Source organism: Lonchura striata, chromosome 2 (genome assembly GCF_050655825.1).
Source record: "Lonchura striata isolate lonStrDom1 chromosome 2, ASM5065582v1, whole genome shotgun sequence".
NCBI lineage: Eukaryota > Metazoa > Chordata > Aves > Passeriformes > Estrildidae > Lonchura > Lonchura striata.
The window spans coordinates 54,500,853-54,528,218 of NC_140704.1; the positions used below are offsets into that span (position 1 = coordinate 54,500,853).

At 37.2% G+C, this 27,366-nt stretch overlaps 1 protein-coding gene across 5 annotated transcripts in view; it reads left to right on the forward strand.

Annotated features, from left to right (window-relative positions):
- The window catches only part of VPS41 (VPS41 subunit of HOPS complex), a 109,487-nt gene that overhangs the window by 37,422 nt on the left and 44,699 nt on the right, over nucleotides 1–27,366 (forward strand). For 4 of the 5 annotated variants that reach the window (XM_021546640.3, XM_085570686.1, XM_021546648.3 and 1 more), the window contains 4 exons: nucleotides 7,863–7,937; nucleotides 13,502–13,564; nucleotides 14,692–14,757; nucleotides 23,960–24,079. In XM_021546640.3, the coding sequence (XP_021402315.1) occupies nucleotides 7,863–7,937; nucleotides 13,502–13,564; nucleotides 14,692–14,757; nucleotides 23,960–24,079 (324 nt within the window). Of the gene's footprint in view, nucleotides 1–7,862; nucleotides 7,938–13,501; nucleotides 13,565–14,691; nucleotides 14,758–16,367; nucleotides 16,479–23,959; nucleotides 24,080–27,366 lie in introns of those variants that run through there. The other variant, XM_085570693.1, reaches the window with a different exon arrangement.

Consider the following 27,366-nt stretch of genomic DNA (forward strand, 5'->3'; position numbering starts at 1 on the left):
TCCAGGTGACGGTCAGTGTGTGCCTGCCTGCCCGTGGATGGGCTGGCTCTTCACGAGCCCACGCGAGTCTCCCGCGATGGTGGCGCCAGGCATGCGGAGTAGGCACAGGAGGGTCAGGACCCTGGACACGGCCGGGGTGAGCATCGCAATGAGGGGCTCGATCAGACACAGGGAGGAGGACAGGCGCCAGGGCGAGCTGGGGCCAGGCCAGGGTGCGAGCAAGCCAGCAAGGTCACAGCAGCGAGCCCCTCAGCAGGCTGAAGCTGAAGGTAAAAAGCAAATCTCAAAAGCCTCTAGCCGAAAGACAAGTTCCCAAAAAGACACAAAAAACATAAAACCAAAAAGCCTCCAAAAGCAAAAAGCAGTCTTCAAAGCCCCCCACCGCTCGTGGTGCAGTTAATTTTTATGCTCTCTGGCTCTTCCCAAAGTCTGCCTGCTGGCAGAAGACCATTGTCCAGTCCAACCTTCCATGGCAGGCCTTTGGTGGAGACCTTTCATCATCTGATTGGAGAAGCCTCTCTGGGGAGTTCAGTGTGTTCTACTGACTGCCCCATGGGAGGAGGTGAAGTCCCATGTTGCCAGGTGAAGTCCTTCTAGAGACAAGGCTTCTTCAAGTTGCCTCCTGCATGTGTCAGATGGGCAACCCCTCCCCCATGTGCCTCTGACAATCACTATTGAAATAAACCAAAGTTAAATTGGTTCCTCACACACAAATAAATATGTTTAAATTAATTTAGGAAAAATTGATGACAATTCTCAAAAAGAGTGGATGAAAGCACTGATTAAGGGGATTGTAGAAGTGATGGGAACCTCTTGAAGTAAAATGAGTTTTGCTGTAAGTATGATTGAACACTGCTTTGCTTTTCACACTCCTAATGTGCATGTGGTTTGCCTGCAAACCATGGCTAAAAGGCATGAAGTCACAGACAACTATTAAAATGTTTAGATTTCTAGCTTGTAAATATTGCATTTCTCACAGAATTGGAGTGAAATCCAGTCTTATGTTTCGTGTTCATCCACTTCAAATCCATTGGGATGCAGCATTTGTGAAAGAATCAATTATCCATTTGTTAGTCGGGGGAGCTTTACAAATTATACATTAGCAGATTGATTTCTCAGGTTCACCATTGGGGGACTGATTGTATAAGGTGGGTTGATGATGAGTGTCAGGGGAGAAGGAGTTGCCACAAAGAACACAATTTAAAAAAGCTTTCTGAGTGGCCATGAATTTACTCCTAATTGAAGAGCTGACTTAATCCATAGTAAGAGCATTTATTTCAAGCATTTTACATTAGGTAATTGATTATCACATAAGGTACATTTGCTGCTAGAGATTTGATTTTCCTTTCCTTTAAATTTAGGATTTTGAAAAAGTGTGCATTTAGATCTTTATGTGCAAGGTGTCTGCTAGCTTTCTCTTCTGCTACCTAAACTTCTCTTTCGTCCATTAAGGTAACGGGGTTTTTTGTTCTATAGTGTCATCTTGACATTATTGATTTTGAGCAGTCAAACTTACTTATGTTGTCCAGAATTCCAAACATGTCTCCATCAGAAGGAAAACTGCAGTTAATGGAAATTCAGCTGAAGGTATTTCTTCCTTTTTTGCTGGTACTTCAACAGTGTATGAAATTCTGAAGCTGTTCCCAGGTAAATCATTTAAGTGCATTTCCATTCCTAACTAACACGATCCACCTTATTGCCAAATTTGAATTATGTTGTTTGAGAAATTTAGTGTGTATTCTTATCACTTATACAGTACTGGAAGTATCATTCTGATCACAAAGTAGCCATGTATTTTTACTTGATTGGCCTAATGCTAGGGATCCTGATTATGTAAAAAAAAAGATTACTCAATGTAGTGCTAAGAAAATAATAAATAGTAGTTTTTTCAACATTTTATATACAGGTGTCTGTGGTTTTATTACATAAGGCTTAAGATCAGATCATCTCTATTATGTGTTCTAAATTTTAGATTCTTTTACACGTTACAGTTTTTTTCCAATACCCATTTAGAATACAACAGTCAGTACAACTGTCAAGTGACCAAACCCCAGTGTGTATCATGGTTCCAACTGTATTAAATAATCAGTTCTTCAAATTATGAGTTAGTGACTACTTTTGTCTTCTCTAACCTTCAGTGATTCTTCATCTTTTGTAGACATGTAAAGGTAGATCATGCAGGAAGGGCATTTATTACTTTACTGTAAAATCCAAAGCCTGTTTTCTTTTGTCAGACAAATAAACTCATTAGTGGGTTAGCTGGACAAAGCTTTAAAGAAAAACATAAGGGAAAGGCAAATGTAACTTCATGCCTGAGTTTATAACATTTAATAAAAAACAAAAAATAAAAGCAAGGTGGGAGGGGGTGACCCACAATATTATTTATGTTCCCCCTTCCTAAAATATCAAAATTATCCACAGGATATTGGATGCAATTAAATGCAATTAATGCTGATGCAATTTAATTTAATTAATTTAATGCAATTAAATTTGAAACAGTAAGTAGCTTTGCTGATTGGCACAAAAGTGTATTTAAACAAATTATGGTTATGAAAAGAAGAATTGGAGCTAATTCTGGAAGGAACACTTGGTTTAGATAGTATATGTACCAATTTTATCTGTGATCTTTTCTTTCTGATTTCCTGGATAAGTTGAGGTCTTAATTCTCAAACAACTCTCCAGTGGAACATATTTCTGGAAGTCATAGGCTTGACAGTTATTTAACTCTGAACAAGAAGAGGAAAAAATTATAGGAGAAAGAAAAAGTTAATAGCAACTGATGGAGATGTTGGGCGTGCAGAAGGCTTGTAACAAATTGCTACTTATAATATATATGCTGTTATGAAATACTGCATCATTAAACTTCTGTTTAAAAATAGAACAAGTCTGGAAGTATGGTGTGCTATTTTGAATATGGGAAAAATGCAAATACTCTGGAATCACCCATTTTTTCCACTAACAACATTCTAGAATCTTAGAATCACAGAATGTTAAGTGGTTAGAATGTAAATTTTACATAGTCCTAATCTCCCCTGCAGAGACACCTCCCCCTGGACGAAGTCGCTCAAGGCCTTATTCAGCCTACCTTTGAACAGTATCAGTGTTGGGATATCCAGAACCTCTCTGGGCAACCTGTTCAGTGTCTCATCACGCTCACAGTATATAATTTCTTCCTAATATCTAACCTAAATTTTCCCTTTTTCATTTGTACTTCTTACTCCTTATCTTATCATTGCAGTTCCTGATGAAGAGTCCTTCTCCAAACTTTCTTGTCAGATACTGGAAGTTGGCCATGAGGTATCCATGCAACCTTCTTTTCTCCAGGCTGAACAGCCTCAGCTTTTTCAGCCTGTCTTCATAAAGGAGGTACTTCAGTCCTCTTACAAACTTCATGACCCTCCTCTGGACTTGCTCCAACAGTTTCATGTCCTCCTGATGTTGGAGACACCAGAACTGAATGCAGTATTTCAGTTGGGATCTCACATGAGCAGAGTAGAGGAGCAGAATCATCTCCTTTGACCTGCTGGCCACATTCCTTGTGATGCAGCCCAAGGTTCAATTGGCTTTCTGGGCTGTGAGAACACACAGCTGGCTCATGTGGAGTTTTTCATCACCTGTCAGCCCCAAGTCTTTCTTACCAAGGCTGCTCTCTGTCACTTCTCTGCCCAGCCCATTGGTGTGTCTGGGATTGCAGTGACCCAGGTGTTGGCGAGGAAGAGAGATGGAGTCTCCATGAAATAGTCAAAGAATCCAAATTTATTGTGAAGTACAACTGCTGATATACTTATTCTAGGAAGACTAGTAGTGTTTTACTACCAGGATTGGATTAATCATCACATAAACAAATTTATGTATTTTACAGCATCTCTTGCATTTTACGTCTCTTCCTTACAGAGTTTGATGTGATTTTCTTTTTCCAGTAAGTCAGTCTGATTTAATCTTCTTGCAATCTTGATTTAATCCTCAAAGTTCTGTTTGCTATTGCCGAGGCATCCTGTTATCAAATCTTTTATGTTAAGTCCATTATCTGTCTTAAGTGTCCCAATAGTGTAGGACCTTGCACTTTGCTTTGTTGAACTTTATAAGGTTTGCTTCTGCCGTCTGTCACACAGACTGGTGTCATCAGTGAACTTGCTGAGACACCGTGATCCCACTGTCCATGTCACCAACAAAAATGTTTTGAACAGTATCAGGCCCAGTATGGACACCTGAGGGACGCCACTCATCACTGGTCTCCATGTGGACTGTGAGCCACTGACCAAAACTCCGTGTTTGTGGCCATCCAGCCAGTTCTGTATCCACCAAGTGGTTCCACCATCAAATCCCTGTCTCTCAGGTCTGAAGACAAGGATGTCATGCAGGAGTGTGAAACACTTTGCATTTTGTCCACGTAGACAATGACAGTTGCTCTGCCCCTGTCCACCAATACTGCCACTCATCACTGGTCTCCATGTGGACTGTGAGCCACTGACCAAAACTCCGTGTTTGTGGCCATCCAGCCAGTTCTGTATCCACCAAGTGGTTCCACCATCAAATCCCTGTCTCTCAGGTCTGAAGACAAGGATGTCATGCAGGAGTGTGAAACACTTGGCATTTTGTCCACGTAGACAATGACAGTTGCTCTGCCCCTGTCCACCAATACTGCAGCCCTGTCATAGAAGGTCACCAAATTTGTTAGGCTGATTTTCTCCTTTTAAAACCATTTTAGCTGTTGTGAGTCACCTCTTTGTTGGCCAGTACCTTAGCATGGTTTCCTGTAGAATCTGCTGTGTGATCTTGCCTGGTACAGAGGTGAAACTGACTGGTCAGTAGTTCCCCATATCTTCCACTTTTCCCTTTTTAAAAATGAGGTTTATATTTCCCTTCTTCCAGTCACCAAGGACTTCACCTGATACAAGTTTTCAAAAATGATGGATAGTGGTTTGGCAACTTCATCTGCCAGCTCCGTCAGGACCCATGGATGAACTTCATTGGGTCCCATAGACTTGTGCACATTCAGGTTCCTTAGATGGTCTCGAACCTGATCCTCTCCTACAGGGGGCTCAGGATCTTCATCCTCCCAGTCCCTGCATCTGCCTTTCTTGACTTGGGTGGTGTGGCTGGAGCACTTGCCAGTGAAGACAGAGGCACGGAAGTCACTGTGAACCCCAGCCTCCTCTTTGTCCAGGGTAGCCAGGTCTCCTATTTTCTTCCCACATTATCCATAATCTTTCTTTTGCTTGCCACATACCTTTAGAAGCCGTTCCTGTTATCCTTAGTATCCTGCAGGAGAGGTTTTGCTTTGTTGAGCACTGTTAATTACCTGAGTACAATCACACATTTAATCTCCAAAGTATTGCCATATGGCTTTCAAACCACATCCCAACAGATTAATTGCATCATCCTGATCCTCATCTTCAGCGTTTATGTGAAGATAGCTTATGTAGTCCACTTTGCCTATTTTCTACATTTCATTTTTTTCAGAATCAAACTTTATCAAAGCCATTTGACAGGAAAATAGGAAAAGTGTGGACTGTAGGATTGAGCCATCAGCTTCTCTGATGTGTTCTGTTTTGTGTCATTTTGTTTTGGGTTTTGTTGCAGTAGTGCCTCCAACAAGGCCCATCACACTGGAGTGCTGCCAGGTCTACTGTTGCTGTGATGTCAACTTGATGGTAGATGTAGTTGCTGGAGTAATGAGAAGAACATGACCAGTTGAACACTGTACCTGTGTGTATGACCCTGTGCCAAGACAGTACTTCTTAAGACAGATGTTTTGTCTTTGCAATTGCAATATAACAAATGAAGAGAAGAAGCTAAGTGAGAAAGTTGTGACAATGGCAACTTAGATGCAGTCCAGAACAAAAAAAACATGCCACTTCCATGATAAACTCAGTTAAACTTTCTATGCTTGTCCTTTCAGAAGGCCATAGATGTTCCTTGTTATAGAGGAAATTGTGCAGACATGCTAGCTTTTTCCCCATGCCCACCCCTAGACAGAGGCAGAGCCTTCTTTTGCACCTTGATGAACAAAACAGAAATTTAGAAAGGCATTTTCCAAGGCAAGGTAGGAAGAAAAGTACATGCTGTTTGTGAAGATTCTCTAGAAAGTCAGACTGACAACTGATACATCTTGCCTTACTCAGCATCCTCCAGTCTTGGAATTAGCCAATTCTGTGTGTAACAAGGCTTTTACAAGGATGTTAGCCATACCATCAAGTTGATGGACTTGAGCTGTATTCCTGTACTGATACCCCCTAAATATGATAGGAGGAACACAGCTGGTGGGATGTGCACCAGCTGCCTGCACTGCTAGTCATGCACTGGTGTCTGATCTTGAAATGTAGCAACTCATCATAACCCATCTGTGGCAAGTGAAAATACTTCTGGAGCACATAAGTCAAGGACAATTGGTTTAAATTCCCAGTGAACTTCCCTGCAAACAACACACCATAGAAAGACCACTTTGTGATAGGCAGTAATTACAGTATTTCCAGGTGCTATTTTGTGGTGAGACCAAGAATTACATATTCTGCACACAAGAAAGCAGGAAAGTAAATGGGCAGGACAATTTTCCCAACTCGTCAGGCAACTATGGCAGTGTTCAGTTGTCATCAACCTTGATTATAAAAAAGCTTCTAGAAAATATGATTTGGGCATATGCTATTTTCAAAGTGGATGAGAGAAAAGCTTCCTTTCTCTGAGCTGGAATTTACTGTGTGTGTGAAAGATTATGGGGGAAAAAACTTTCCAAAGGGTGCGAAAGCACCTTGGTTTATTTGCTGTAGAATAGCCCATATGGGCAGTGTGTTTTTTTATACTTATTATGTACTTTTAATGCAATTCCAACTGCCATAGCATATATAAGGATCTGTAATACTTCAGACACAGTTGTGTAGCATCTAATGTGGTCCCACAACTTCAGTGCTCTTCCAATGACGCTTTATTTTTACACAAACATATGATGGATTTCTTTTATCATGCTCAGAACCGCAGGAGTCATCTAAGTTGTGGTTCAATCCATTAAATATTTTATGAGAATAAGAAAAAAGTTCTTAAAAGTGTGAGAGACTTACCTGTGTGAAGATCCTTCAGTGATTCTTGAAATGATGAGCTGTTTGTTACAGAGGGTGAAATCAGGATCATGGTACATAAGAAGTTTCTTGGTACCTGAATATAATTGAATTTGGTTTTGCATGCAAGAGGATATGCATCAGGCTATCCAAATGATGTTGTAAATTAGTCTTCCATACCTCAGGTGTGGATAGCTGTTTAATCTAAGTAAACAGTAGCAGATACTCTCTAAACCTGCCAAAGTATTTTTGGATAGGGAAGAGAAAATTTATTGTATTGGGATGATTTTCAGGCTTTTCTCTATATTTGTATAAGAACAAGTAATCCTGTGTTGCACTTCAAGACCTTTTAATACTCACTCTGAGTACAGTATTAAAACCAAAAATGAAGGTAAGAGAAGGAGTTTGAAGAAACAAATAATTTCAAGCCTAGCCATCAGACCAAACTAGAAAAATTTCCAGTTGCCCTGATGACTGTGTGGTCACCATATTTTATCCAAAATTTTGATGGCAGGAACTAATAGCCATGGTGAGCAGGCACAGATGCTTCAGATCTGGGAGCCTGACATTTCATGGGAGTTCCAGAGCCCTGAGGCAGGTAACTGTAAAAGAAAAGTCAAAATTTTGGAGTTAGGCAGAAGTCTGGAAAGAAGGCTGTCGTTTGGCTTTGTCATAGAAATATATATTCTTTGAGGATTTTTTGATTCATGCAACTAAACATTACTCAGTTGTTAACAAGTAAATCTTTCAAAGTGCATGTCATTGTTGATGTAACTTTAAAAGTATTTTTTCCTTGTTCTCTTTCTCTAGAGCCCAGTGAAGATAAATCAGATCAGCCTGGATGAAAGTGGAGAACACATGGGTGTTTGCTCAGAAGATGGGAAGGTACAACAAATCTCTTTATATATTTGCTGAGATAGCAGGTTGTTCAGGTAGTCCTAGTATTACACTAGGATAATTGTGATAACTTGTACATAGTGCACCACTACTCCAACCATATCTTTTGAGAACTGAACTCACCCTTGAATACTCAAAATTAAAGTCAAATATATTTTGCACAAATATGCTGTAGGAAAAGTAATTACAAGAATGTCAATAATGTAACTGCTATTAAGCTGATTAACAGCTGTGACAGGAGGACATGTCAACTTAATCATTACTGCTGTGCCAGTTATACTTCATTGACTACTCTGCTGTTCCTGCAAGACAGTAGTTTAATGCCTCTCTGCTATAAATCCACAAAATTGGATTTTGTGGACATGATTTCTGTGGGATGGTGGTTTTCATTTTCACACACTTTATGAATGTTTCTCTTGAATTACAGAATCTTTTGATAAACAATCATAGTTTAACAGAAGAACAAAGTGTCTTACAACAGCCACATTAAATAAATGTAAAATCAATATATGTACAGTTTCCTAAAAAACTGACACCTACTTCCTTGAGTGAGGACATATATCATTTGTGCAGTGTGTAAGTAACAATTATCAGTGCTTCTCAGGAATGTTGAGCTGTGACATTTAGTGGTTTTGGTGATTGATTTTCCAGTTATAAGAATGTCTTTTTGTTTTTTCAGTGGATGACAGTATTTTCTAATGTTGGTTTGCAATGATAAAATTCTAATGCACAGTTTTCATATGGTGCCCGTATACAAATGAAATGCATTAAAAGTAATTTAAATGATTTCTCAATATCCCGTTTACTTCTCAGGAGAACATTTCTTACACAGTAGACATGGGGGAGGAGGAGTGTTGGTAATCCTAATATTGCATTCAGTTGAAGTTCTTTAAATTAAAATACAGCTGGAATTTGCAGTAGGAAAAATGGGGAAACAGCCCCTTTAGACTGCATGCATTTGGGTTTTTTCCTTACAAATAGAGGTTTTTTTCACTCAACGGGCAGGCAGAGAGTTTGTGTATCCAGGCCTCTTATTTCTGAGAGATATCTTGATGTCAGTATCTTGGCACAGTAATTAGGATACTAGTGCCTATTAAAGTGGTTGTAGAATTTTACATCCTGTGTGAAACACCACAAGAGTATCGTATTTGTCTAAGCAAGATAAGGCAAGGGTGAGAAATTGTGCAAGCTAATAAAAATGTTGAGCTAGCACTGTTGGTTTAGGTTTTCCTATGGTGTTTGGGATCAAGCACTTACTGTAAGGGCTCCTTAGATGTGACTGTAGATGACTGTCAGTGATCCACTATGCTGCAGTGAGACTGCAAGCCATACACATTTTTTTTGTTTACAAAGCTAATATTAAATATACTTATTTCATTTCAGAAATACCGAAAAACCCATAATCACTACTCTGGTGTGGCTCTATTTGAAAATACTTCAATACTTTAAATAGTAACTCTGTCTTCATTTAGTGAAATAGCAGTTGTGGATCCAGTGTGTGACATTACATACTATACAAGGCAAAGTAAAATACAGTCTCACAGCCACAGGGATGGAGTATCACAGGTACAATATTCAGCATATTTGCATTCATAGAGTCCAGGGACATTAGTGCTTCACCATATTCTACACTTGTGAAAAATTCATCTGGAGATTTAAAAGATCTGGGTATTTTAGAAGTTAGATTTTCCACATGATCCAGAAAGGCTTCTGTCTGTGAAATAATCAACCCTTAAAATTGATTAAAATAAATAGTTTTTATATTGTGCTACTGTATAAGAAAATTTTAATGTATAAAAAAAATCTTACTGAATAAGAAGATTCCTGGCCAAATAATGTAGCACTTATAGATTCTGGTCATAACAAAAGTGTAATTTTCATTCCTTATACCTCTTTCCTTACTACAGTGGGAGTGTTGATATTGTAAGCAGTTAAAATACTTATACAAGTAGTTACAAAGTCTTCATTAATTTGATTAAATATGTAAAAGTGGTGAAATCCCTTTTTTAAGAAAACAAGGGGAAAAAAAACAGTAAACAGGTACAGTAAAACAGTTTTCTTAAATCAGTTTCAAACAAATAAGCAGATGTAATGAAGAGACCTGGGAATTTTGAGTCAGCTGCAAGTATACTCTAACAGTAATAATTAGTAATTAATGAAGATATGTTCTATTTTGCTATAAGCAGAGTGCATTTTCATATATCAAAGTGGATCCAATATAACAGAGATAGAAACCATTTATTTTCTTGCAGGAAGGCTTTATGATGAGAACCTCCTCCTCCTCATATCTGTTCTGCTGGCCAATATATTTCTGACTCTCAAACTAGATTTGATCTAGCTGTATAGACTTGGGGGGAGAGTACAGAAGCACAGTACAATTTTCTAACCCTCTTCTTGACAGTCAACATCCAAACCCAGTGTCAAAACCTGTTGCATGTATGTCATACACGTCCAACAAATGCTTTGGGAGCCACTTGCAGCTTTTATGTACTACACATTTGATTCTTTGCAAATCTTCCTTTCTAATGAAGTCAGCTGCAGCTGGTCACCACTGGCATGGAAAGGAGCAGAAATCATAACCAACACCAGCCCTCTATTATAGCTGCTGGGTATTGAAATGTTAGGGTATAAGTGAATTTTGGTGCTCAAATAAATAGAACAGGAATCAGCCTGGCATCCTCAGAATTCTGGAGATTTGTAGGTTAGTTTTTTGTGTTAGTTTTGTATATAGTTAATTTTATACTGTCTTGAAAAACCTGGATATGACTCCCGATTTTGCTAAAGCTTCCATGTCATTACATAAGAAGAGTGTAATTGGCACTCTTATTCTGGCTTGTAACTTTCTTTATATGAAGAAATACAAAGTATATTGAAAACCCATGTATTTGTGTGTTTTAGTGTCATCTCTAATGCCTGTGACGATATTGATGTTAAGAATATCTGTGAATTACATTGATATTACATTGATAATTTTTCAAGAAACGTGACTTGTTTTCCTGCCTTTTGATCACTGAAGGTTGCTTACTTTTTCCACATGTGGAAGCAAAGAAGGAGCTAAGTCTGGATGCACTGGAGTGGTGGCTTCTGGATATTTAAAATCAGACAGGACTAGCAAAATGTAGAGGAATTGTAAAATCCTTTTTTCAGCTGCCTATCATGAGCAGAGTGGTCATGGAAAGTAGAAATAGATAAATCCAATATAGGTTTGTAATAGCAAAAGAATCACTTTCTTTCTCGAGAATATGAGACATTAAGAACTGCTAGATGCTATCCCTAGAGTGATAACATTTATTTTTTGTGGAATTGTTTTTTCCTCTTAGCTCACTCCATGTTGTTGTCGTACTCCAAAAGAAATATCATACTGCCATATTCAGTGATATGTTAGGAAAATGTTGAAGGCACTGTTGCTAATTTTAATTAATTACTTTTAATTTGAGAGGGCTGTTTTGTAATTTTTGCGGATTCTGCTTTCACTGAATTTGCAGTGTTATGTTTTAACCATGTATTTTTTTTTTCCCCTCCTTTCTTTTTTCTGTCTTATTTTCTCTTTCCTCTGTTTCTTACTTTGTGTAGGCTATTGTATTGAATATGATGTGCCAACTGATGAAAACAAAAACCCAGAAAGCAAAATCCTCTAGACATCAGCCCAAAGGTTTTCTAGGCTTACAGCCAGGTCCAATTCAAATACAACCCTTTGCCTGGCTTACATAATCACAGCTTTGTGATACATCTCATAGTCTTCAAATATTGATTTTTCTAATCTATTGGAGCAGTAGCTCAGCCCTACACAGTGCATGCAGAAGTATTTTTAAAGTGTGTTGTTAGAGGCAGTATATTCACTAATGAATAATGGACTGAGCTGATAATGCTGTTTAGGAGATTTATCCAGGAGACAAGCTTGAAAAGAAAATGAGATGGTTAGAGATGTTTTTAACTTCACTGAGACTGCTGAACTTTGAGCTACTCTAAGGATGTCCTAGTTCCTTGCTGATGGCTTAGTTCCTCTTGTAGTTTCTCTGAAACGTAATATTTTTACTCTGTCTTCTTGAAGGTCTGCAAGAGTTTTGGGTGTTCTTAGACACCAGGAATTGTGGGTGTTCTTGGGCTCTAATTTGATCTTTTTAGAACAATTATGCCTCACTTTTTGTAGCCCATTACTGATATTTACTGACTTTATTCTTCAGGTCTTTCTCTAAAAGGATTTCTATTTTCTCATTACTATTATTTTTTTATTTCCCCCCTCAAAGGAATCATGATGGGAAGAAAGGAATAAGGTTAAAAGATCTTTTAGAATTATTGAATTCAATGCTGGACATGCAGTGTAGAGTTACTGAAGGGATTGCCTTTTCCAGGAAATTTTCCACAAAATAATGAGAGCCTATCTGAGAGCATTCTTAGGTAGAATTGCTGTCAGATACATTTCCTCACTGATCACTCCATGGGATGCTCTATTTTCTCCCTTCCTTCAGTGGTGTCCATCCCTCCTTGGATGAGTTTGTTTCAACAACTTCTGATAGTGGGTGGAAACCATAATGAAAAAGCAAAACATTTATTATTATTTCTGGAAAGCATAGTTAGTAAATGAGTTACTAACTCCTGGCCATAAGTCTTCACCCCCATTTTATTCCTAAATTCTGCAGGAACTGGGTGGTCAACTGTCTCATCTGAGAGTAAGGAAAAGAAGTATTGTTTATTGAATGAGGAGATATGAGTCCAAAGAGGGCTGTACTTAAAATAATCTGGAGGTACCTTATTCTGTAGTCATATCATCTAATAATATTTCATTTACACTTGATATCTCTGTACTTGTTCTGAACTTAAGGCAAGGAAACATTTTAAAAATCTGTTAATTCTCTTGACAGTAGAAACTTTTTTAAAAATAATTCTTCAGATGGATTGATTCTGATAGATATTCTGATTGGTGATTGGTGCAACTCCTTTGCTGACTCTTTAAGGTACTGGTACCTTGATATAAAGGAGAAGGGAGGAATCTTTAGAGAAAGACATTTCCAGTGATCATGGAATAAAACAAAATAGCACTGTATGCACTTGGGAGAAGGAGAGGATGCCTAGAAATATATGGAACTTGGATTTCAAGCTGGTTTTGCTTTATTGTCACAAATTTATTTTCTTATGTAAACCCTGTATTGCTAGAAGGGAAAAAAAAGTCCTGCCATTCTTTCTCAGAAAGGAGGAATTTTTAATTTATTTTCTCCTGAATGTTATTCTGTTGCTCTTACCATAGTTAGGTTGCTATCTGTTAAACAGATTTGATCAGCTTAAAGCAAAAGGATTTTTTTTTTACTGTGATTGTAACAAAAAAAAAGGAGTAAAAATATTAATAAAAGCACTTCTGTACTGCTGCAAATATTAGAGGTATGTCACAGTAGAAGACCAAGCCATATCAATTGTTAATTGTGTCTTCCTTTAGGAAATAAGGTGTCACTGTTAGCATTCAAATTAATCTTTGAGTTGTTAGGTTTTTACTTTCAGTATTAATTGTTCAGTGTAAATCAGGTAAATAATTTTGGTTTTTCAATATACTTTTTCAGGTACAAGTGTTTGGATTATATTCAGCAGAAGAGTTTCATGAAACGTTTGACTGTCCTATTAAAGTAAGTGCTTGTTTTAATCTTTAGTAATTGTGGTGGTGTTGTCTTTAATAACAGAAAGGTCACATTCAATATAAATGAGAGAGAGGAATACCACTTCCTTACAGTGTTATTCAAGTCACTAGGAGGTAGTTTTCTATCTCAATATAAAAGCTTTTGATCTGGTTAGGTAGGAAGAAAGCCAATCATGGTTTTGTATGAAGTATTATTGAGTTTTTCAAATACAAAAGGAAAGTGGAAGAGAAATTGTCCTGTTTCAGGTGTTGCCCATCTCAGCATATTTCTTTGTAGATTTTTGATACAAATCTGAGAGTTCTGCTAAATGGGAGGTCAGTATTTTGCAAACAGTTCATATCCATTAAACCTGCCTCAAAATGAGGCAATGGGCAGTGATATTGATGTACCCTATCTGAAGGGGAAACCTGAATTTAACTCTGCTTTAGAGAAGTGTGTCTGCCTGACTGTTGGAAAAAGGATGTCTACTAGGCATATGGGAAAATCAGTCCTTCTTAACAAGAAACATTTCTTGTAGGAGGAAAGGTGATGTGGGCAAATGTTTGCATTTTGCTGCTTGGAGTCTTCCATGTTGCAGCTGTTCTTTAGGGTGTGGGGGAAAGGAATGAGATCGTTAAGTTTTCACACATGCTAGATGTGACTCACTTGCCTTCTAGGGTCTTTACTGCTCATACAGCTGGATCTCCACACTTGACATTGTAACACATAAGGCAAAGAAACTGTGTAAGATGCTACACAATGTTGTCCTCTGACAGGGCTAAGGTATGTGTGCCCTTCAGGCAGGCCCCAGACAGATTTAATTGGGGTAACACTTGCTCATAGCAGTTCTGTTCTGATTGTTCCTAATCCTGCAGCCTGCTATACAGAAAAGTAGCTGTTTAGTGTTACATGGCACTCAGTGTCATGCTTGTCATACAGCATATAATATGAAGAATTATCTTCTAAGAAAAACAACCAAGTGTCTGAAATACTAGGCTTTACTTCAGAGAAGAGCTCAGCTGTAATACTTGATAATTGACAAAGGGTTATCTAGTTTAAAAAAGTGATGTGGTGCTTCATGTAAACTCGTATTTAAGCCACAGTTCTCTCTTTGCTTCTTCCCCCACCATCCCCAGATTGTTGCTGTTCATCCTCAATTTGTAAGATCCCACTTCAAGCAATTTGTAACAGGAGGAAAAAAGGTAAGCATTCACAATGAACTTTGGCTACCTTTAAATAGCCCTTTGATATAGCTCAGAAGGCTATGCATGTGACTTTTAACACCTAGAACAAAGACTTCTTCTTTTTCCTTCTCTTTATGCATTGTATTCTAAAACATTGTTAATTAAAAGTTATTTAAATTAATTAATTGTTAATTGTTAATTAAAAGTGATTTCAGGGGGAGAGAAAGTGCAATTTTTGTGTTAAAAACATGTTGCAAAAAGTTGAGATTCAGAGTAGAAATACTATTCTGTCTAGATAGCCTGAAAAACAAGTAATTGATATGTCCTGGGCCAGATTTTCTCCATTTTAATTTGTCGAAGTTAGACTCTAAAACTGATCTTTTACAAAGCATGTTGATCTTTGGTTACCTGTGGGTGATTTTTTGGGGTGGGGTTTTGTTTGTTTGTTTGGTGTTTTATTTTAAGGAAATAAACCCAAGTATCTTCATCAGCTCTTGTCCATGGTGAGGAGTTTTGTTGGTATTTTTAAAATTAACTAAGGGGAATTCTTGGTATAGTACAGCTCACCCCATTCCAAGCACTTACATCTCTAGGTAGTCTTCTATTTGGATTCAGTTGGTGTTTTAAATGTGCATTAAGTATCTTACTAGTGTAGGATACAATTCTGACTTCCAGATTGCAGCTGTTTCCAGGTCCTACAAGTATCTTTTATCACATTGCATATTTTCAGTCAAAATATGAAAAGTTTTATTTGGAATGGTTTCTTGAATTAATGAAATTTTCTGTTGCCTTTTGCTAAGAATTAAGGAACAGTCCTCACAGATGCATTAAACCAAATTCCATTGTTCTCTCTTACCAGCACGTAAACACTACAGGCTTCTAGTGCTGAATGCATCTTAATTTCCACTAACAGTTCAGTAATAGGTTTCAAAGCATAGCTGTGCTTCATTTATTTAAGTGGTGTGTGCTTGACAGATTTTTCTGGCTGGTAGAAGTTGGTGTTGTCCTTAAAATAATGCACAGTCAGTGTGCGTCTGTGTCAGCCACCAGTTTGTGAAGCTTTTTAGTGCCGATAAAAGGGGCATGGAAGGAGAGAAGCAAGGAATTAATAGAACAGGGCTCCGTCAGGTGGTAAAAGATCTTACATTCATCTGATGCCGAACAGAAAAAAACATCAGGGAGTTAACACATTCTCTTTGGTTATCTTTGATTACTTGACAGGTTGTTTTATATTCTGTCCTCTGGGGAATGGTATACTCATTCTTAATACATTCATGCTTTGCTGAGGAACTTTCCTCCTCAGAAAAACTTTAATTGACATCTTAACATAAGGTATTTAGCATTGAAGCAAATGTCACTTGACACCTGTAATTTGATTTTATTGGTACAGAAAACCAACAAATAAAGCCTCCAGCCTTGCAAGAGAAGCCTTTCCTTCAAAAGGAGCATATGTATTCCTATAAAAGCAACAAAAAAATGCCTTTTGAAAATTCAGGAAGCTAAATTCCACCTAGTAATAAAGCACTTTTTTTTTCTTTTTTTCTTTTTTTTTTTTTTTTACATTTACACCTCTCCTTAACTATAAAGCCAAAGTGTAATATGGAGGCAGCAGACAACAGGCAGCTGACACAAGAGTGAGGAGAAGCTGGCTGAAGCATACAGCCTCAGGCTGTGGACTTCACTACTCTCTCCCTGTGTCTGGGGGATTGTGCCTACTTAAGCAAAGTTAAGCAGTCAAGGTGAGCTCCTTCAGGGAAGGGGACAGGTCCTCCTGTGACTCCTGAGGTCTTTGCACTTTTAGCCTTTGCATTTATACAGTGACTTCATCCCTGATAGCTGGCAGTGGTGGGAAGCATGTTGCCTGTTTTCCTCATCTACACCAAGGTAACAGTAAGAGTATCTTCATTTTGGAGAAAAGGTAAAAGAAAAGCTTTGCTTAAAGCTCTAATGCTATGCTCCTTGCCTGAAGTGCATTAAAAAACATAGTATGTATCATGTGAACTCTTAATCCAAATGCTTGCTAGGTCTGTTTTTGTTTTTGTTTTTGTTTTCTGGGAATGGTGGTATAATGTATGTAAGCATTTTTAAAGTGGAGTGGGGTTTTTTGTTTGCTTTGCCTTTATTTTTTTAGAAAAATAATCTTCATAACAATATTAAATGTGTGAAAAATACATTTTTCAGTTCAAAGATTCGCTCAGGGCATCCTGGAAATGTTCAAGAGACAAAAAGGGGGAAAAGACCCTAGTGACATGCTTCAGGAGTACACAGTGCAGGTCCTCAGTTCCCTACACAGGTGGATGTCTGGAATTTGGGTGAATTGCTGTGTAGTGCTGGGATTTGCTACATCTTAGAAGATCAGCCTGACCTAAAGTTGACTTCAGAGCAGTGCTCCCTGGGGTAACTGGGGTAATCATTGTGAATTGTTGTAAGCTTAGCTCTACTGTGCGTATGTTTATATGGTTGCTTAACTTTGCTTAAGTAGGCATATAGAGAAGCTTTTCTCTAAAATGTATTATGAACTAATTAAATTGTTTGCTCATTAAAGTATAAATTTTAAAAGAAAATACCTTATATTAAACTTGATATCATATTTTGCATTGGTAAAGCTTATTTCACCCATTTTCCTGAGTGAATTAATATCTGTGCCTAGAAATAAGACCAGTACTGTGGAAATTGACACTATTGCAGTGAGAAGCAATAGGTGCCATACTAAAAGGAGGTGCTTCCCTATTCCCTTCCTCATCTCTGCAATTAACCACAGCACCATTGTGCTGATTTGGCAGATGATGGTAGCCCTGAAATAATAATACTGTATACTGTAAATAATAGGGCATTTCTGTCTAGAGCAGACAATAGAGCTTCAAAGCAAGGGAAAAAACAAATACTGTGCTATTGAAGGCCATAACCTTCTACCTTTTAAAAAAGGCTCTAATCTCAAAAAATAACAGGGTAAAAGCCAACTAAATGAGGGTGGTAAAGCTGAAAACAAGGTGTTCTTGATTTAACTCTTAGAGTGCTGGTCTTTTGTAAAACATCAACTAAATAAACGTTTTTGTGAAGTCCAAGTATCCGTTATGTCATGAGGGTTAAACAGACAGGACTAACAAAGAAAGAAGACTGAAGATTATTTCAGATGGAAAGTCAAGGTATCAGCTACCGTGACTTATGTAAAGATAAGGAGAGCAGGACAAGTTGAGATTCCTCTCTTGGCAGAAACATCATCCCTATTAATGTCAATAACTAGATGCAAAGGTTTTTGTAGTGAAACTCTGAGGAGAGTGAGTCCTCTGAAGTGATTGAGTCACTCTGCTGATTGTGTGCTAATGAAGGGGTTTTTTGAGTCTTCTCTAGCATGGTAGTGGGGACCCAGCACAAATTAAGCAAATGTATTCTGAAGTATAGGAGGAGAATATTCTGTAGCATAAAGGACTGGGTCTCCTCATTTGCCTAGGACATACATTTTGTATAATAAGTATTGATTTGCATATCCAGTCGGAAACATTTTAAGGGCTACAGAACCAAAATAAAATTGCAGATTTACCCTGTGACTGTCAACAGTCTCATCTATCTGTGTCTATATCTACATAATATATTAATGGGTTTATATATATATATATCTGTTGGAAATATATATAAAAACGTTTTTAGTAATGTCTGTGTTTCTTTTGCTGCAGAACATACACAATAAGAACTGGTTTTCAAATACAGATGTGTCTGATCACATTTGTCCCATTTATTCTCCCAGAATTAACATTTAAACATATCAATGCTTGTGTTTAAACATTAGACTTTTTCCTTTTATAAAAGCAGAGAGAACTTAGTGTTACCTGGGGAAAATTTCTTATTAAAAAAAAAAACAAAAAACAAGCAAAAAAACAACCAAACAAAAAACCCTATTTCAGTGTCAGAACTCTGCACCCATGGTAACTCTTGCCTGCAATGCAAAACAAGACAATCTAAATTTATTTCCACTCCAGGTGGATCAACAACATACACAGAGAAAGCATGGTAATAGCAAACAGTGCACAAGTGGGAAGAGAAAAGCATTGCTGGGGATCTGTGACTGCTGTTAGGCATAGTGGAATCTGAATGTTAAAGTCAAGTCTGCCAAGGAATGTCTCAGATATTTTTTTAATTGTTGCTTTTTAGCATCAGCAGATGCACTTTGCGTGGTGAGTAAGTAGATGACCTTACCTCTGAACCCTATGATATGTACTTCATAATAACTGAAGTACCTTGACAAATTATTAAATTGTCAGGATGCTGTTTGCAGCACAGTCCATTTTTAGAAAGCAGATAGTCAGCTGTTTGGCATTATGTTGGGTAGAGGAGTACCAGACAAGAAAGGCAGATTGCTTTGTAAGCTATAAAATGTCACTCAGTAAATACTCAAAGGTCTGATTTAAGTGAAGAAGGAGTAAATACTGTGGCAATTTCTGTCCATGCATTGGATAATTTACCATAAGTAGGAAACAAACTGTAGCAGCAAGCAAACCATAATACTGCTGGTCTGTTATTTCCTTGCTGCAAAGCATAATGCCCAGATGTGTCCCATATTATTGAGCAGATGAGACTTTGATATGTAGTATGTCCTGTTTGCTTAATAAGCATATTTTTTTTGCTTACATTTCTTCTTTATAGGTATTTGGATAAGTGTTTCTTCTTTATTGCTAAAACAAAAATTCTTCTTGTGCTGTAATAAATTTGGTTTGCGTAAAGCAAATGGATCATAGTCCTATGTGCATGTAATCTATAGTTGTGTGTTTTACAAATGTCTGTGTAGAAATCTTTTTTCATTGCCTGAGGTGGCAAGCAAAGAGGATCTAAGTGCATGAAATGTGTCTCTCTCCCTGCAAGACAGCAGGATTTGCTTTTCAGGATGTTAATTCTTTAGCTTTTTGTGAATAGGCAACAGCTGGAATGTGGCAGTTGAGTTATTAAAAGTGAAGCCTAATAAAAGTCCTGTGGCATTTGTTTGTATTAAACATCTCAAAATTTCTAGCTTCTCTGACCATGAACTACAGCAGTAGCTCCTGTTTCATCTCTCACTGCTGCCATCATATACCTCCCGATGCTGCTGTGTGCCTCTCTCTCCTTGCTTGATTTCCCTTGACTGCATTTGCTGCCCTCCTCTCTGTTCACACCCCAGCTCCCTACACAACATTTTATGACGAAATCTTGAAAGCTCATCTTCAGCTGAAGGCTTGAGGCTTACATTATTCTCTGCCTTGTTTGAGCTCATTCCAGTCCCATTGTCTGTTTCAAAGTATAATTTTTTATTGTTCCTGTATGTTTTCCTAAGGATGAACAGTAAGTCTTCATGTGGCATGCTGTTCTGTGTTACTCTCTGGTATCTGTTAATCTTGGCTCTGCCTGTAAATATATGTTTTATGCTGAAAACAATAAATAGCTGTAGTGATCACTTGTAACCATGGAAATAGCATTTTAGATTTTTGTGGTCTTGCCTAGCTGAGGTGACAGTGGTGACAGAGGAACCAAAATACAGGGCAAATGCCAAAGGTAGGCTCATCTTCAGTCTTAGACAAAGAGCAAGACAAGGAAATTACAGGCACTTTTTTCCTAATTTTCATTTAGTGAAATAAAAACTGATCCAAGAGTTCTGTAATAGGGAATGGAAAAGTGGCTCTTCAGTTACAAGAAGACTTAAGCCTTTTTTCTTCACTAAAACTTCTTCAAATCTTTACACAGAAGGCACTGTGTTGAAATAAAGTAGTGATGCTAGGCATCAAGTAAAAATGTGTTTCCTTTGAAATTTCTGTGAGAACAGATATCTTTTATTTTAGTATATTGAAACTAGTAATTGGTAGTGAGAATAAATGAAATTGAATTACTTCACCATGTTGATACTACCAAAGTTGCAATCATTCACCTCTTTGTTCAGAGGATTGGGAATTCCTGTACATAGTTTAGGACCAGGATTACATGTAATTAGTGTTAATGCTAATTGCATGGCAGACTCCATTAAGTCCAAGCACTCATCTATTCTCTTTCGTGAATGTGCTCTAAAATAGTTTTGAGCTCTTTTTGGTGTAGATTTAATCTCCTGTTAGTGAAAGATATGGAGAGATGTATTCACTAACCCAAAATGGGTATTCATGTATTCACTAATCCACCTATTTTTTAAAACCAAAAAGTGTCCTGCTCCATCCTCTTGTCTCAAACACTGTGTGCCATTTTTCTTAATGATCTGGTGGGCAATTATAAGCAGTTAAGAAGACTCGCAAAATAATTAATGAGCGAACAGAAGATTGCAATGTGCTGTGAAACTGTGGGTGGGGACCTTGAAACTGGAGATTATTTTATTTTAGCTGTATTATCAAATTGCGGTGCATGCAAGATACACTGGAAGAGTGTTCTAAGCACAACTGTATTGTATGTAACAAAGGACTAGAAAGTTTTATGAAAGCAAATGAAAAACAGGGAGAGCAAACTCTATTGCAGAGAAGCCAAGAAAGTGGGATTTTGGCTGCTGTTGAAATATAAGTACTGTGAATGCTGACTACCATAACATAGGGTTTATGGCAAACAAAGTCTGAAAATGTTTTTCCCCTACCAAAAAAAAAGCGAGGGGGTAGGAAGAACCCCTCCAGAAATTGTGGATTTCTTCTTACAAGTTTTTTAAAGTTTTAAATTACCTTCTAGTATGATCAACATTTCAATGTGGAGATGGAAAGGAAGACTAAGAAAGAAGTTAGGCTGCTTATTTTGAGAGAGATGCTTTCAGTAGACAACAGTTCCAAAACAAATGGAAAAGTTCTGTGTTCACAAATTCAATTTCCAGGTGTCATTGCTCTAGGAAATAATAAATAAATCACAGTATGTATATCAACAGCACACAGATAATTGCACTGAAGATAATTTAGTTAAGCATGTTTTGAGATTGCTTTTTTTTTTTTTTAAGTGACAGTGTGAAGTGCCCTTTGGCCTCCATGTTTGACCTATTTCAGTTGCTGATCTGAAGAGGGGAATGATAGGGTGTTCCATGATTCAATTTCCATCTGTATTATAGGTGATACCAGGCTGTTGTCTTCTACTGCTTTGATCTGAAAATTTGTATTCTTAGGGGTGAGCATAGATGTAAGCAGGATTTTTCAAATTATCTTCTCTCTTCAACAGTTCTTTCTCAGATCACTTACTTTTCCTTTCAGCTTGTTACTCAGTCACAAAAAAGCATGATGTTCACAAACCATGAATAACAAAAAAGATGCAAAGTGTCATACCAAGTTGGCTCTGGATTTTGAGTATAAAGAATTAAATTTAAATCATGATTTAGTCACAAGCAGAAAAAATTCCAAGTACAATTAATATAATCAACATCAGCTAGGTTTAACCTCCCACATCATCCCCATCAGTTTTTGGATCTTTATCCAGTAAGTCTCAATGCAAATACCATGTATTTTGCTTCTGTCTTTATTGCATGGTATTGAAGGAAGCATCCAAGCAGCAGTTCTTCTGCCCAGCTTCTCCTTAGGAAAAAAGTAATTTTCAAGTCTGGATCATCAGCACTTAGTTTTTAGTGGCATCTTTAGCATCTGAGTAGAGATCATGTATATGGGCTGCGGGCTACTCCTATGCTTAACATCTACCTACTAGTCTTCTATTGGAAATCCCTCCATATAGCACTGACTTGTGGGTGTAGATGTTACACTGCTTTCAGTGGCTTGCCCTGGTAGCTGTAAAATAATGTGTTCTGTGAGAGTTACTCAGTAGCTTTTTCATATGTGGGGAAAAAAATTTATACTGTCTAAAAGTTGGGCCTTCATGTGGCCTATGTGAAGGACACAAAATCACTTTGTTTGAATTAAAAGTTTGATGTCTACAGTGCAATTCACACAATAATTTCTCAATAGACTACCTACCTGTGCTTGCTTTAAATTCTTAGAGAAAATACTTGTCTTCTGGTGCCATCTGGTGGCTTTAGGAGAGACGCAATCTGATAATTGCCATTAAAATATTGTATTTTGTTTAAAGATTGTATTTTAAACAACTAGTGTCTTTATGTAAATTTGATGTATATAGCCAAATACAAGTGGCAGGAAACCATATATAAAAAGTGCAAACAGCTGGACCGTAGATAGGAAATATTAGCAACAAGAGTACTCCATTTGCATTTTAGCATGGTAGAAATCCTTGCAGACAGCTAGTTGACACCTTCCAGTGTGAGATGTGAGCTCTGGTTCAGGCTGTGCATATGTTCATATGTGGGTGTACTCATGCAAAAGTGAGCAGGAGTGGTACCTCAGAGTATGATCTTGGTAGTTGCTTCAGCTTCTTACTGAGGTATCCCTCCAAGTGCTGCACTTTGCTTCTCTCAGAGTGGCTTCCTGTAACCCTATTAAATAACTTAATGAGACATACAAAATCAGAATGTTCTGATTTGGAAGGGACCCACAAGGATCATTTAGTCCGACTTTTAAGTGAATGCACCAAACCTGCAACCTTGGCATTATTAGCACCATGCTTCAACCAACTGATATGGGCTGTCGTTCTGTGCAGACTTTCTGCGTGCATTTGGGTTTTTCTTTGCTGCTGAAAAACATCTCATAACATCTCTTATGCTTTTAGATATTCTAAAATACCTTCCTTAGGTGCAGAACTTGACATTACCAGTCACACAAGTTTTAATTACAATTAGCAGCACTTGTGGTATGGTGCAGTTTGCACATGTGCGACTAAACCACAGCATCTCTAGACTCCTGTGGAAGGCTGTGTAGTTCCACGTGGAGCCAAGCAAAAGGTCACAGGCTTAGAGATCTTTTAATTTTCTTTGACTACCTGGATTTTTGGAGGGAAGGAGCCTATAACAAGATCAGTGGATGTCAAGATCAGTGAGGTGACCTGATTTCTTTAACAATTTTCTGAAGTGTTGTGACTAGTGCTGTAGACTTAGGTTCTGAAATACCTTAATTTCTTTATCATTAAAAGGTAAATAATTATACTTACTGTTCTTTGGAGAAACTTGATAAACGGCCTTCTTATTAATATTTTTAAAATTTAACTGGAATTCTGTAATATACAAGATGGCTTGATGTAAATATATTATAGCAAAATGTTTGATTGTATTTGCTTTTGTTTTGTGGTAGGTGTGTATTTTTCATTGCTCTTAAATCCATTGTAAGGCATAATGAAGAAAAAATAGCTTCCATTTCTGCTTACAGTACTGTGTCAAAGAAATATTTATTGTTGCACTTCTTCACAGTTGCTGTTATATGAAAGAAGTTGGATGAATAGATGGAAGCCTTCAGTTTTACATGAAGGGGAAGGAAATATAAGAAATATAAAATGGAGAGGGCACTTAATTGCTTGGGCTAATAATATGGTAAGTATTTTTCACCTCCATTACATGTACAAAAATATCTCTGTGTTACACTGATCATTGAAATTTTTCTCAATGCTAATTGCCAGAATATTTAGTTGAAAAACTGAATTTGTAGAAATGTGTATAAAATGCATTGAAGGATAGTGGTTTAATATGTCATTTCTTTCTAGAAATTTCTTCTGTTGTTTTCTGCTGGTTAGGGTTCTCCAATATGATTGCCATTTCTGAAGAAATTAGTAAAGTATCTCTACATACTACTGTGGTGGTCATTAATATACACTATTGTTAATTAGAATTTTGATTAGTGCAATTTATTGAAGCAAACTGAAGAAGGAATGCCTCTGTCATTCTTCTTTATATAAATAATAGAACATCTCTATTCCCTTACACCCCCTAGAAAAAAATAAACTGTCCAGATTTTGTAATTTGTACTGAAATTACATTGTCATACGCACTTTCAATGTTGCAGATTATAAAAAAAAAATTCAGTAATAATTTCTTATTTTGTTAGACCACTAGAAAAAAAGTTAGAAGAAAATAGGCCCCTTTTGTTCTAAGTGTAATTTTAAAGGAAACCATTGCATTCATTCTCAATATTACATTTCGCCTATCACTGTATATCTAATTGATGGATCAAGCTCTATGTTTTGCAGCTCCGCAGTGAGGGATATGATTTTAATGTGTATCATGTCAAAATTCCAAAGTATTTTTTGAATGTGGTAGAAGTACTTTTGAAACACTAGCTTTTTTTCTATTGTTTTTCCATCATAAAGGGAGGAATTTATTAAAATATTTTAAAGCCTTTGTTCTTTTTTATATTTCAAAACCACTTTGATATGAAATTGTTAAAGTTGGACCCTTGTTTATTTGCTTCCCTTTAATAATTCCATTAGAATAGAAGCTTCATTGAGGACTTGACTGATATAACATTAGGTTATTTGAAGGTTTTGTTCTTTTCAGATCCATAAAATTAAAATACATATTCTAGGTATCTGCTGGGATGGACAGGACAAGAGCTATGCCTAGAGATGATGTGCCACAACAGAACACAGAGTACTAATAAAACATTGAGAGCCATCTGTCAGAGACAAAAAGCCATGGTCAGGGCTTATCTTTCAAAGAAAAATGAAATGACACTTGCCCTCCAAAAGATTAATATATTTGGTTATTGCCCTTTCTCTTCCCCTTTAACTTTTTAAACTCTGTTCTATAGCAAGGTTTTGTGTTACACTATTTTTTCCCCAAATCAGAGAAAATGTTTATAGCTGTGCTTCTTACTGTGTGTGCATGGCTACCTTGTTTTCATATTTAGGCAAGGTCTAGTTCTGCTTTTCAGATGCATAGATAACCTGTGTTTGCTGCTATGCCCTCTTCTTCTTCCTCCATGGCTAGTAGTGCCAGTTTTACAAACTGAGACATCTGAGAGACAAATTCTTAGAGGCATTTGGCTGCTGTACTCCCATTTGGACAGGTTTTAGCTCATTCATGATGGGAAGTTGACCGTGGACATCCTTTCAATTCATTATGCAAATAGCATACTTGTTAGAGGAGAAGCTAAAAGCATTCTCACACCATTCAAAGAGTTACATACGCACCACCCCACACTTTAAGTTCAAGGACTGGAGTCTTTTTTCAGTGGGTAACTCCAAAGAGCCAACAGGGGCCCTTTTGATTCCCTTCTCACTTGTTGTGCACCTGCTCACAGGCAGAGCATGGGAGATTACATATCAACAACTAAAACATCAGGGAGTCATCAACATTATTCTTACAGTAAATCCATAACTCAGCACTGTGCCAGCTACTACAAAGAAAATTAATTAATAATTATTTACCAGCCAAAGCATATCTAGGTGTAAGTTCAGAGCTTACCACCCAAGACTTCAAAAAAAAAATCCAGGTACTTATGCTAAGCAAGTAAACCTAAGCAAGCAATGTACTATATTATGCAATATTTTAACTCTAAATGACTTACTCTTATGTAAATCTTACTATATTAAACAACTGTCTCTCAACACTTACAACCAAAGAAGATTCTACACTATTAGTTTGAAAGCTACTTCAAACAGGAGCTGGTCTATCCCATATAAGATTTGCTGCCATGTAGAAAAACAGAAGGTGTGGTATGGGTCACTAAAAATCATCCTTGGAGACAAAGTAGTAAGATTTATAAAAAGCAACTTTATTAAAATGCAATTCAAGCAAGATGAAAAACCTTTATCAGATGAGCTTAGAAAACACAAAGGATAAGATTGTGTTACCTAGAGATCTGGGCTCTCTACATTGCAGATGTTTTGGTAAGTTTTTGTTTGTTTGTTTGTTTTTGACAGCTTGATGTCTGTTAGCTGATGAGATACTAGTGGAAGTATGTTTCATGCTTACAGTTCTTCAGTGACAAAGATCACTGAAAAAAAATACCTGCACCCACCCTCATACCACTTACCTCATGGCTAAAAAAAAAGGCAAAACCTGGTTAAGACCATGACCCCCCCCATGACTTCTAAACAGTTGTATCTGTGTATTTGTACAGCTGAGGACATAAAACTCACAATTTGGGTTTTGCCACTATGAAAATCCTAACATGGCATGGCATCATGGTTGCTGACCTTTAAAGGTTTTTTTCCATCCCCTTCTTCTGTGATTTGAAGACTCACTCTCTAAGCTCTATGAGCAGAAAAGAAGTCCCTACTAAAATATTTTATTTTAGAGACTTATGTTTTAAATTACCAAGAACAAATAATTACTTAATATTAAATTAACCTTCATTTTGCTATTGTCTAAATGATACAGAAAAATCTAATTATTGGTTCTTGTTTTCTTCTGTCTCTTGAATGACTTTAATCTTCCTTGTTTTTTGACTTCTCGTTCTATTAGTTTAGGAGATTTCCTGAGGTGGGAGTAAAAAAATCACAGCATACAAAACCAGCCATTGTTTAAATATGCTCAGTTTTCTGTTTTAATATAATAGTTGAACTGCATATCTGAGACTGAATTCATTTATCTTAATCAACTGTTGCTTTTCTTTTTCCAAGGTGGAAATTTCTGTGTCTCTACAGGGACTGTTGTGAAAAGGCCGGGATTCTTTTTATTTCTCCAGGAGTAGCACCAGCCCAATAAGCTAAACTAGTTCATGACTGGAATTGCTAGTCTGTCACTCATTCACTTATTATGTCTTTATTTGGCTTGTGAATTTGAAACATCTAAATTGCTCTGATCTCTTTACTCCTTTTGTCACCTCCTGGGTTAGATGGGTTTTGTATCAACAGCTTTTTCTGGTGGCACACTCAGCC